We start from the raw sequence: 13,608 nt of genomic DNA on the forward strand, positions 1-13,608 counted from the left end.
TTCTCTTAGGTTTAAACTCAAAATGAGATTGAAAATACTTTTCACTTGCCCTTCAATTTATTCTATGTAAGCTGAAAAACTTCAACCTGCAAGTAGACACAGTCACTCTTAGTGTAGCTATTTTTCTCTTTCTACAAAGCATCAAACAAAACCTAATGTGATCTGCAAATGGGGAGACAAAATGCCTACTATGAACGCTTTACAACCTTAAAATCAAGGAGGAGATAAGATACTATGAACAGGAATGTCTAAGTGACATTCAGCATTGATGTGATTAGTCCCTTATTTACTCCCCTTCTCTCCCAAGACTCCCTCTATGTATGGTAAAGTGTTTAGTTAGACTATTGAGCTGTTGGATTAACAGCTCTCTTCCAATACATACACAGCTGGATGGGTCCCAGGATTCGTGATGAATCTCTGGTATGAGTGAATCCTGTCCCTTCCTGTGGGCAACCTAAAACACACAAATAATTTAGGGGGCAGTCAAGGCATCTCTAAGGACATTCCAGATTTGCTTATTGTGCTCAGAAATCCAATTCAGTCAGGGCTTTCAGAATAAGGTAGTAAATTATCTCAGTGACCAGCTCCTTAGTATAGTCTTAAAGGACATGTAATCCATATATGCTTGAAAAATATGTTCAGTCATATGGAGAAGAGGCAGCTCCCTATTGGAAGGTGCCTCAGGTAAAAGAATTATTTTGTTATCATTTCCCCTTGCAAAGTCTGTGGAATGAATCATCTTCTCACACACCACATAAATCTAGCTTCAGGTCATCCTTAGGAAAAGTAATGGGAAGTGAATTGCTAGTGCCCTTTTATAATTGCAAATCTTTAATTAGGGAGGGTACAAGGAAGCACTTAAAATGCCAACCTCAGCAAACAGTAGACTTCACTACTGGAGAGAATAAAGTATAACTTGTCAGAAAGGTGTTTTGGGCACCTCAATACAAGAGAAATGTGGAGGTGCTGGAGCAAGTGCAGAGGAGGGCCACAAATCTGGTGAAGGGCCTGGAGAATTAATCTTATGAAGAGTGACTGAAGGAGTTGGGGCTGTTTAGTTTGAAAAAGAGGAGGCTGAGGGGAGACCTCTTAGCTGTCTACAACTACCTGAAAGGATGTTGTAGACAGGCTGGTGCTGGTAGTTAGAATAAGAGGGAATGGCCTCAAGCTGCAACCCGGTAGGTTTTGACTGGGAAAAATCTTTTCATGGAAAGAGTGGTCAGGCATTGGAATGTGCTGCCTGGGGAGGTGGTTGAGTCACCAACCCTGGATGTGTTTAAAGGTCGTTTGGATGTGGTGCTTGGTGATATGGTTTAGGGTTGAACCTTGTAGAGTAGGGTTATCGGTTGGACTTGGTGATCCTGAGGGTCTTTCACAACCTGAATGTTTCTGTAATTAATGTGGTTGATAGCATTAAAAAACTTAAAATTAGATAAAACACATTGTCTTATGGTGGAAGGAGATTATCTTACTCCTTAAAACTGTATATGAGGTGCAAAAACTGAAAGGATGTCAGGCTTACTGGACAGTGCCATTTGCTGCATTTGGCCTTGACTTCATTGTTTTAGGAGAAGGTAAAACAGCTAATTATTCTGGTGATCCTTTCCTCCTCTTACTGTGAGGGTTTAATTCCCATTTAGGAAAACTTTCTAGCTCTTGGGTGAATATGTAGGTTTTTGTTTGGATTCGGAGCTCACCTGTTACCATGTCAGTTGGTTGAGCAAAATTTCATGTGAGGTGTCAAACAAATTATAAAAACAGAAAAAGGGCTTAAAGAATATTTCTGGGTATCTCACCTGTTGCTGAATACCAACTTACTAGGATTTTTATGTGAGTTTACTTCCAATCAGCAAGAACCTAAAGTGCATTGAAAATAGTGTAAACATACAAATTATTAAGCATTTCGCTTGACAGGGCTGTTGTGTTTGCTAATTCTGATTTTTTTTTCTGCTTTTCGAGTTTGTGACTATTTCTTGAAGCCCAAAGTACTCTTTTGTTGCCATGAAATTACTCTTTTCTGATTTGGTTCTGAAACAGGATTTCTTCACAAAGAAGAAATATTTCTCATGTGTAAGAACTAAATCAGACCTCAAAGGGGGAAAGATTTGCATTCTGATTCTCCTATACTATGCACATGATTTACACCTGTGCTGATAAATGTAAATGAAAGGTAACCACATTATTTTTGTACTGATTAAAATCAGCAAAATACTAAGTATTTCAGGAATAGTAGGTGTGCCAATAAAGTGTAGCAATAACAGGTCATAGAAAAGCAGGTATAAATATATTTATGAAGGTCTTTGTTCATTTAAATACAGGTTTACTTTTCATAAAGGCATTCAGAACAGAATTCAAACAAATACTATTTTCCCTTCAAAGCACCAAATCTTAAATTAAGAGTATTCTTATTTCTGCTTACCTTTTTTTTTTTTTTTCCCATCCCAGTCTATAGCTAAAGTCTGTCAGTTTGTGCCTGTTGACCACATACAGATTATTTTAAGGTTTGGAGATTTTTTATTAGTAGACTAAGCAGAATTTTATATTAAATGTCTTTGCATACAGTTCCATGTAAAATAATTAACATGAACATGTGTGACTGAAAGAGTCTTCTCCAAGAGGTAATTAATTTTAAAGGGAAACCTAAAAATGTTGCTAATTACACCTCTCCTTCAAAACAGAATGCTAACGAAAGCCTTGAACAAGTGGTGTTCTTGCTGCTTATATTTATAAATGTCTGAGTCTATGTTCAGAAGGTCTTTAGCAGTTTTCTCCCACCACTACGCACTTTTTTTTATGGTGTAATGTTCATATTTGTGTATACAGTGATGCTTATCTTTCTTTGTGTTGGTTCAAGACTTCATAGCCATAAAGGCAAAGGTCAATTCTGCCCCTCAAGGTTTGGTGTGGGGCCAAGCTACTGTCATTACAGCAAGGAAAGCAGGAAGGAGTAGGTTGTACTGTAAAGGAGAGGATGTATGTTGGCAATAGGAAGGGTAGGAAGAGGCTGTTTTGCCCTTCGAGCTGCTTGTGTAGGACACTGGGCTGAAATAAAGACCACTGCATCTTCAGAACAGTGTGTTGCCTTCTGGCTTCCCACAGCAGGACGAGGTTCTTGACACAGCACCATAATCAAATGTGGTTTTACAGCAAATATACAAATACATACAAGACAGTGAAGAGCATGGTATCTTTTACCCCAATTTCTCACCTGCTCTCTATGTAGCACATCTGCAGTGCCTCTGATCCTGCAGCTGTGCTCAGAAAGCTTTGGCTCTTAATTGCTCTTCTCTTCAGCACATTATGAATTTTAACAAAAGAGGTGTGGTTTTTTTTTTTTTATTCCAGTAAATCACCTTGTGAGTTGCATCTCAAAGCTTGCTGTTTCTGTGCAAAACCTATAGTGTTCTGTAACTTTGTATAGCAAAATATTTACAAAGTAAAAAATTACTTGTTAAAAGCCAGAATAATAACATACTTACTGGATCAGTTTGTGAAGGAAGACTTTTTGCTTGTAGTAGCAACTAGCCTAGATATTTACTTTCATTATACTGCAGATGAAAGAGATGGGTTTTTGTTCTCTCAATGCATATCTATCAACAGTGATAGTCATAATGTAAATCAGAACCTATTTTCTGCTGTTTTTTTTTATTAATGTTATTTTAAAGGAAAAACGTCTGAAGTCCAAGCCCTAAAAAATGCATATAAAACTCCTGCACTTCATGTATGCTTCACAGCCTAAATAAGTCTATGCCATAAAAAGCTGTTAGGTTTTCAGACTTGGCTCTGAGAAATGTCCATTATTGCTGTGAGTACTTGTGTTTTCAAAGCTGTATTCCCACTGCAAAAGTGTGCAGGCATCATTCAACCTCATTTACAATGGAGTATTTGTTTTTCTTGAGAAAAACAGCTTTATTAAGCATAACAGTGCTGTGAAATATTTTGTTTTTTTTTAAAAAAAACAAAAACTATTCACTTTTTTTTTTTCTCAGAGGTGTTAATTATTTGTCATTTGCTGTTTTTTTGTAGGAGTTCTGTGGAATCTATCCTCTTGTGATGCACTGAAAATGCCAATCATCCAGGATGCCCTCGCAGTGTTGACCAATGCAGTGATCATCCCTCACTCTGGATGGGAAAACTCTCCACTCCAGGATGACCATAAAATACAACTCCATTCATCACAGGTGCTGCGCAATGCCACTGGGTGCCTAAGGTAAGCACAACAAAATATTTGCTTTGCCTTAATCATCTGTTTTCTGTCTTGAATTGGTACTTCTCATTCTTAGGCATCTGTAAACAAATAATTTGTGTGTCAGCAAAGACAATGACTTTCAGTGCTGTAAGCTTAAAGTCAAAAATTAAGAAAGAAGCTTCAGGCCATTCTAAAGACAATTGCTAGAAGTGCTGCCACGGGTTTTCTATTTTTCTTTTCTTAGCAGCTTTGACCAATCTTCTCATCCAAGCTTGTATGTTACAGATGTTATTCTCCTTGTAGATTTGTCCTACTTCCCTAGTTGATTACATGAAGTCAATACATTCCCACTATTGCACCTGGTTTAATTAGCACACAAAGTAATGTAGATGCCTACAAAAAGTAACATCATTCATAGGTTCCAGATGCCATTGCTGGAGTCACAATAAGCATACCAAATAGAGTTTTTTCTACTCTCTGAAGATAAGAAATGGATTCCAATACAAGACCAACCAATTTAACGTTGTACAACGAGAATACTTAAATAGAAATACAATATTTATTTATGTTTATATGCCAAACTTGTATATGCAACACCAAGATTCGCTTACATAGTTATGTGCAATATGATCTTTTATAAAAATCACTGTAGATGTGAGAATGAGAATAGAGTAAGAAAAGTTTCATCTGTGACAAAGCCTTACAGAAGCACTGAGTTGTAACAATTATCCATATAATTTGGTTGAAACATTTTAACAAGTTATTTTAAGCATTCTTTTTTGTCCTGATTTTGTATGGGAGATTCTGTAATCTATCTCAGAGGCATGAAAATGAATTAGTTAATAATTTACATACATCACAGGAAAATCATTAAGTGAACAGTATGTATCACTAATGCATTCTATGCTGGATGCAGATATCCATCAAAGAGCTAAATAAATTTTAAAAAATGATAGGAGACAAATTAAAATAATACTTTTTTCATAGCTTACACCAAGCACCGTTTTGTCTTCCTGCTGTTTCATTAAATGAAATGTTTTGAATGTATTTTGCAAGTTGAAGTGAAAAAGTAAGAATTATTATTGACTGCTTATTTGGAATAACTTCCATATTGCAAATATACTTGTATTGGACTTAAAGAGAGGTATGTATGTGTGTGTACAAGCTATGTTGGGATATGTGATAGAAGGTAGGCATTTTTTAAAAGAGTTTGATAGTTTAATTGTTACATTACATGCAAATAACTGGAAAAAAATTTGCTCAACTCACTGCGACAGAAGTCATTCCACAGAGACTAATACCACTTCAATTTTTAACCTGTCTCAGTTAAAAAGCTGCCTCTGAAATAAATGTCCATTTTAAATGTGGGACTTCTCAGTGTCCCTTCTCTGAACAGGCATGAACATTGTTGGTCTCCCCACACCATACACTCTATCTTCCTGTTAATTTTTCCCAACTTCTTCTCAGGGACTGATGTCCATCCCTGGTCCTGCGAGTTTCAGTTCTTCCTACGTCTAGTTGATGAATTTGTTGCACGTTGGTCTTGAAATCTTTCCTTCTTTTTCTTTTTTTTTCTTTTGTGAGTGTATGTGCAATCCCATTTGCAAACTGATGTGAGCTTACTGTAGTCTGCATTCTCTGTCAGCTTGAGGACTTGGGGCCACATGAAAGTGGTACGTTGTCTGATCTAATACGCACTGCTTTGCAGCAAGGCTTTCTCCCAACTGCTTGATGATATGCTGTCATAGCAGAATGGCTTCTGGTCAGCTTGTGCAAAATAAGCTCATATCTGCCTGCAAAAGACTGTGCATATTATAACACTTGAATCCTTCCCAGGTAGCTCTAACAGCAGCTCAGAAGACTGTCGTGAGCAGCTTGATCTTTCTTCTAAATCCAGGCCCTTCAATCATAGTATGGCTTTTTAGTATCTTTCTGATATCAAATCCTCTTTACTTCCCAGATACATCCTTCTGCCCCCTCTAATGGCTTCTGATATTTATTTGGCCTTCATCCATCTTTAGACAATTTCATCCCACATAGTATGTGTGGATGCTTTTTGGCAGAGCCAGAACATTTGGAGAAGGTTGAACTTACTTTTGCTTCATACCACCAGGAACTTTCTTGTTATCTTTCTCCAGTCACTATTGAAAATCTCTCTCTCTCTGAACAAAATGTCCAATTTGAGTTTGTGCAAGAGAGAAAAGTGTAACTTGACCTCTTAGTAACTGGATTCTTGCAGTGAATCCATATTGGAGGCTGGAGAAAACAGCAAATGACAGAGATAAAAAATCAGAAAACTCCATGGAGATAGCTGGAGTAGCATATGCTCTGTGAAGGTAGTACCTTAGCTTCCATTTCTTAAATACCCACCATTTCCCATAAACTGAACAGCTCTCATACTTTCCTTTTGTGACTAGTTGCAAGCCTTAAATTTCCATTTCAAGATCTCAGTGGACAAGGACAATAATGTAAATCAAGACGATATAGTGTGGTTACTGGCTGAGGTTGTGTTGTGCTTATTGATTCTGTGATTCTGTGTTTATCCAGTTAATGGAAAGTCCCTTGTCATCTTCCATGGGAAAATTTCTTCCAAGGCTGCTGTTTTCTTCTTTTGTTAGTGCTGTGTTTTGAAGAGCCAGTGGTTAAAATTTAGTTGCATCTAGATTATCAGTTACAATGCTCCATGTCATGAGAAAAGTAGTAGTGTTGAGAATACTTGACAAATGTTTCTGAATCTGTAATGTGGACACATTTTAGACACGTCAGGTTGTATTACATAAGGCTTAATGCTAGGAAATAGGTCAAGAGTTGTTTTAAAGTGCTCTGTGCCTTTGGTTTTCTGATGCATTCACTGCTGAAAGCTTTAAATAATGTGAGAAGTGCTGTAATGTAATCCATCCCATATACAATACTAATACTTTGCAATGGGCATTATATAGGAATAATACAATTTTTAATTTGTTTTATTTTGCCTTTTTTCACTACAATATTAGAATTATTTTTCCTTCTGATGGTCTTCTCTTTGATTCTTTCAATTAAAAGGTTACTTGTTAACTAGAATTTTTAGTATTGTTCATTATCATTCTTAGCCAAGTCTGCAACTCCAGTCACATGGTAATCTGTCTGAAATCAATGGGAAATATGAAAGACAGCAGCAACATCAGACTTTCTTTTCCTGTTATTTTCTTCTTTTTCATTAAAGGTGTTATTTACTAATGTCACTTTGCATGCTTTTTTGATTTGAAAAAAGAAAATAGTTTTAATAATATATTGTAGTAATTAATTTTACATAACTTGGTTACTTTGAAAAGGTTTACCTATTTCAAGTCTCTAAATACAATATTATACCAATCACATATAGTGTTATTCTTCTTTCATAAATTACCAGACCTCAGTGTGATGTGCGAGAGTAAAACCCCAAATTACTTACATCCTCACTGAGATACTAAACACATTAAACTCTGTGAAACTTTAGTCTTTTTAAAATTTCTGTTTCAATGGTGACTGTTCTTTTCATTGTGTTAAGGAAATACTGTGACTTTGGTTTATATTTTCTGATTCATTTAGACTTACTACAGAAATTCAGGTAAAAAATTACTTAGGAATCCCAGTTGTTTATATGGAGAGCTTACAATCCCTAATCTGAAATTTAAAAATGAACAGGAGACTTACTGAATAATGATGTCTTAGCCCAAAGTATCAAGCTCGCTTACCACAAAACTAAATCTTTGTCCAAAGATTATGTAAAAAAATCCCAGATTTTTCCAAGAGGTTTTGTCCTGATACACAATTTGGAACCTTCATTTATCTATGAATTTAAGTTAAGAGAATCTTGTCTGAGAACTTTAAAGAATTTTAAGAATTTACTGGTTCAAGAATCCAATGTGATTTTAGATATAAAATCATTAAAAGCTGTCTTGTTCTTTCTTCCATGTTCTATTAATTTTTAATCATATACTGAAGATACAGAGACAATTGTGAAAATCAAAGATGTATTAGAATATTTATTGCCCCCTTTTTACTTGTATTAGAAATGGTATGGTAGAGTAATTCAACTAGATAAAACTCTATACCTTTCAAATTTTCATACTTCATGCTTTCATATTTGTCAAACCTTTCACAAGATACCATGAATAATCTTTCAGCTGAAAAAAAAAAATAAACCAATCTTTTAGAGTTGAAAAGCAAAGGAAAGAAGAGCTTTTAAAACATGAATTGAATATAACTGATCCAGTTGTATTTTCTGGATAAATGAACTTTTGGGAGGAACAAATTACCTTGTTAAAATAATTTGCGTTAACTGCAAAATCTGTTTCACATTTACAGGTAATGCAATTATCCCATCATCTTATTTCTCCTCCAGTTCTCTTCTAAGCACCCAAAGTCTATTGATTCCTCTTCTTAGAAACTTCTGTTATCTGTTTTGAATATAATGTTCTGCTACATACTAACCAAAGATGTAGGAGCAGTGTAAAATAAACAGTACAGACTATATAGTTTGTCTTCTCTTTAGTTTCTCAAGAAGCATACATACATACGTGAAGAAACATCCTTACATATGTGTGTGAAGCATGTTTCTTACAAAACTAAACTGAGACATGTGCATATGTACTTTTCTATATGTGTGGCTTGTGTGCACATGCATACATCTATAAAAAGGCTAATTATTGAAGCTAAAATACATTTATGTCTTTACTGACTGGTGCAAGCTCTGAATATCTTCAGCTGGGTGCAAGCAGATCTGGCTTCTTACAGTAGGACCAGGATCTTTGCTACCAATTTTATGATTCTCCTCCTGCCAACAGAACAGTCACATTTTATCTATCCCTGTGCATGCTCTAGTAGGTATAGAGATGGACTTGCCCACCCATCTCAGTATTTCCCTAGCTTTTTCTAGAGCCCAAGAACTCTTCTCAGTATAACCTTGCAGTCTTGCACATCAGATAGGAGAAAGTTCACTCACTATTAAGAAGCCTGTCAGAATCCAAAGTTAGGACAGAGCTCATTAATTGTGTATTTACACTGGCAGACTACTCAAAGGAGACTTTTTCTACAAGCAGATCCAGCAAACAAGAGTCAACTATATAAAGGGCTACTGAGGCAAGGTTATCTACTTGTAAAGAGATAGCTGTCCAAATACAAACTTGCAAATCAGTTTCCTCCTCTTTAGCCTCTTCAAATACCATCTTATCCTGGAGAAGTGGGTAATCACCACTTTTCTTGTATTTTTAATGCATTTTGAGCTATTAAAATTATAAAGCTGGTGTAATTAATATCTAAGGGCCAGACCACAAGATCAGCAGAATGATGCCAATCATCTATCTATGTTCTCTAAGGTGGTTTGCTGAAATTTTTTGCATTTTATATATGTTTGTTGTATTTTATATAGTTTACAGAGTTGTATACCATGTGCTACTCCTCATTTGGCCACGACTAGGATGTTGAACCAAATCTGAGAGCCCCTAAACTCCAGGGTTATTTATATATATTATGAAGAAAGACAGAGAGATCTGGGGCTTTTTAGTCTTGAGAAGGCTGAGAAGGCATCTTATCGATGTCTATAAATACCTGTAGGTGTCAAGATGAAGGTGCCGGTCTCTTTTCAGTGGTGCCCAGTGATAGGATAAGGAACAATGCGTACAAGCTAGAACACAGAAGCTTCCACCTCAACACGAGGAGATGCTTCTTTACAGTGAGGGTGATGGAGCACTGGATCAGGCTGCCCAGAGAGGTAGGGTAGTCTCCTTCTCTGGAGACTTTCCAAACCCACCTGGATGCGTTCCTATGCCTCCTGCCCTAGGTAATCCTACTTTGGCAGGGGGGGGTTGAACTAGATGATCTCTGGAGGGGTCCATTCCAACCCCTAACATTCTGTGATTCCATGGCTATACTGGTGTGTCCATTGTTAAACAAAAATACACTCTCTGGGATGTGGAGTGGGAAGTGCAGAGGAAAATCTTGTCAAGAAGCTAAGAAAAAGATTAATGTCTGGTTTTGTGAAGTTCAATCCCTTTTCTTTAAAGCTTCAATTCTTATTAAAATTGTATCATTTATTCTCTCGGGTCCCAACAAGTACAAGCTGTTGAGGAATTGAAGTGCTAATGTCAAGTCCATTATTTTGAAGCAACCAAGAAGGATTTCTAACATGAACCCTACGAATTACTATCAGATAACTTCCAGTTTAATATAAGTGAAGGTGTCCTGATCATCACTTCTACATCTTGTCATTTCAGGTTAAAGCTAACTGGCATCTTGCGTGCTTTAAAATATACTCACACAGAAGTTCTTTTTTTACTTGTACATGATGAATTTTGAAAAGCTGTCTTTCGTAAGTTTGATAATGCCTCCAAGAGTAACATACAGGAGTGCAGTTCACAGGAGGGAAAATGAGCTGAACTGCTGTTTACTGCCTTTTAAAACAAGACAGAAGGGAGTAAACTCTTAAATAAACTCTTAAATTGCATTTAACTAACAGGAGGCATTTTATTCAATGAGTAAGTGTCTGTATAAAAACCTGGATTGTAGAGGCTTGGAGTATTTCTAGACTATCAACGATTTACCATCTATGGAAATAATTTATGGTTTTTGTTTTGTTGATAATGAGTTTAAATGTCAGATTTCAGGCACCCCAATTCAGATGGCCTTCATGAAAAATGTATTCTTTGAATGTCCTAAAACTTTACCTAGCTCGTGTGTTCATCACCATATTCCTAATTTTCCAACTGCAAACCAGAAAGGGAAAAATCACAGTAAATGAGTAGGAGTCATTCTGCTGTGTAAAATCTTATTTCACTTTTTCAAGAAACTGAAAAGTTGCGATCTAGAATAAAGTCACAAACCGATCAGGGAGGCCACAGTGATCTCTTCCCATTTAAGCATAAAGGTTTGGAGGTGACTTTCTGCAAGGTATGAGGGAGATTTTTCTTTACTGAAGCTGCAGTTGTTCAGAAATGTAGCTGAAATAGAAATCTAGTGTTAAGACTCAGGGCAAAATGGAGCTTTTAGTATGAACAGATCAGCATCCTCTGATTGCTGCTGTAGTATTTTTATTAATAATATTTTTATTAATATTCTCAAGGGCAAAGTACAACAGAATGAAATGTGTGGCTCTGTCAGATACTTAAGCACCCCAGTTTTCTTCACAATGCAGTTACTCCTGCTTTGCATATTCATGAACAAAGTTATAAGTTTTATACAATGCTATACTGTATTAATTACAGGAGTGGTATTCAAATATCACTCTGAAGTTTAATGCTCTTTCAGCATTTCTGGGGAAAGCATTACTTCAGCATATCAAATTGATCCTGCAAATTCCACACAACTCAGGAAGTTAATTCTGAAGTTAAGTTGATTGTCATCTCATCCTGAAATTCTAGTTTTTAAACTGATGTTATAGAATGCTTTTTTTGTGTTCTTCTACAGTCTGAAAAATACTACAGCATAATTCCAGACATTTTTTTCTCTCCTATGCTTAAAAAAACATGTAAGAAGCTTCATTGGCACAGTTTCTTCTTCTATCATTTTATCTGATAAGAGGCACTGGGCTTTGCTCTGCCGCAATCTATCTTCAAATTTAGCCAGACCTCTCCTTGTACTGATTTTGCACTGAGATAATCAAAACATGATCTGTCAACATCCATCTTCAAACTATTAAGTGATCCCTGGACAGGCAAGGAAGCTTATTCATATCTCAATTGTAATTTACTAATTTACCACTGAAGGAAATCATACACACATATATGAAAAGAATGAATGTGCCTCGGTACCTTCGTTCTCATCTTATAATATTCTTAGGTTTAATTAGATAGTATTAATTTCCATTTCCTTCTGTCAGAAGTTTAAGCCTTGTAGATCTGAATGCTTTGAAGAAAGTGATGTTGTTTATTTTGTGAAAGGGCTTAAATTCTGTGCAGATTTTGAAATTTCTGAACTGTTTTCATGCAGTAGTGAGTGTTAGCTTGGCAAACACTTTAATAAATTAAAATCTGAATCCTGGTGGATAACTGACTTGATTTGAGCTGACTCCAAGCCCAGCTGACTACAATGGGCCTCGTTTTCTCTGGCCAGCTGCAGAGCTGAGTCTCACAGTAGCATAGTTATTTTGTATTGGGGAAGAGTTCCCAAGCCTGTAGCACCACATGTACTTCAGAACATGTCAGAGCATCCATGCAGTGACTGCCTGGGAAGCTGAAGAGAGACAATTCTCTCTCAATTGTCTGGGCCCATTGGAAGGAATCACAAGGACCACAGGTGTCAACGGTAACCATAACTCTATTGTTGCTTTGTTGACTATCAAAAGTCCTGCATAGTCATTTTGGAACAGATAGTTTGAAAAACTGATATAGTCTGGCTGCACAGAAAATACTATTTGTCTCAGCATGACAGAAAAACTGTGACAATTCTGTAGCACCACTCATGGTGGTAGTGACTGATGACAGAGAATGTATGGTTTATTTACACAAGAAAGAGAAGAAACACAATCACACAGAGATTGTGTGCCCACTCAATTCCATCACAGATAATAGAATAATATTCAGTAAGGTTCAGGTTCTTTGATGCTCATTGCTTCATTTGTATATTAATTAGCTTGTCTTCTCTTTAAACTGTCTGCATTCCTAGGCAATGTGAAAAAAGAACACATGAAAGCACACAGCTCTGCAAGGTGTACTTCTGCAGCTTTCCCTCGTTTTCTTATGAAAGACTGTTTCAAATCTGAAGAAACTTCCCCTAGGAGTGGGAAGATCATTTTGTCTCTGCTCAGTCTGAGAATTTTCAGCAGAGAGATATGTTTGAAGTACACTGAATTTGCTTCATCCTTCTAGATAAGCCAGCCAACATCACAGAGTAAACATTTTATCACCCCCTTCCAGAATGTTTTGAGCATGTGAACTTTCTCACTTCAAGCACAAGAGTAATTAATGCCAGCAGCTAAAGCTGAGCTAGTGCTCTTTTCCTGCAAGAAGGCTTTGATGGCATTCCACATTTCTGCAAGTTGGTGAGCTTCTGAAAGCTCATGAGAAACTCTTCTGTAATGTCCTTAGCACTGAAGCCCTATGACCTGCAGTCCCCACTAACCACACTTACAAACTTCATTACTTTTATCTGGTTTGGGACTCCCAATGAAGTCAGTAGACAAAAATATTGCTTTTGACAGTATGATGAAATAGGCTGGAGGCTGCTGAGACTTCTTAGTTTACAAATCCACTCAGCGTGTCTAAGCTGAAGAAAGAAAAGCAGTCCAGTCTGCTGTGAAACTCTTCCTAGTGAGTGTTAAGCTTGTGCTTTTACAGTCACTACACATGCCCATAGAGGATTTTTAACACTTTGCAAGATTTTCCTCCACAATCTAGTAGGAACACTTTGGGAACAAAAGCTGGAAGACATTTAGATTAGGTATTAAGAAATTCTTTACAGTGACG

General features: G+C 36.6%; 1 protein-coding gene across 2 annotated transcripts in view; it reads left to right on the forward strand.

The window, feature by feature from the left end:
• Window positions 1-13,608, forward strand: part of CTNND2 (catenin delta 2) — a 492,311-nt gene that overhangs the window by 366,896 nt on the left and 111,807 nt on the right. For both annotated transcript variants that reach the window (XM_054381916.1, XM_054381917.1), the window contains one exon: window positions 4,027-4,210. In XM_054381916.1, the coding sequence (XP_054237891.1) occupies window positions 4,027-4,210 (184 nt within the window). The remainder of the gene's footprint in view (window positions 1-4,026; window positions 4,211-13,608) is intronic.

This window comes from Indicator indicator, chromosome 6, assembly GCF_027791375.1.
Source record: "Indicator indicator isolate 239-I01 chromosome 6, UM_Iind_1.1, whole genome shotgun sequence".
Taxonomy (NCBI): Eukaryota; Metazoa; Chordata; class Aves; order Piciformes; family Indicatoridae; genus Indicator; species Indicator indicator.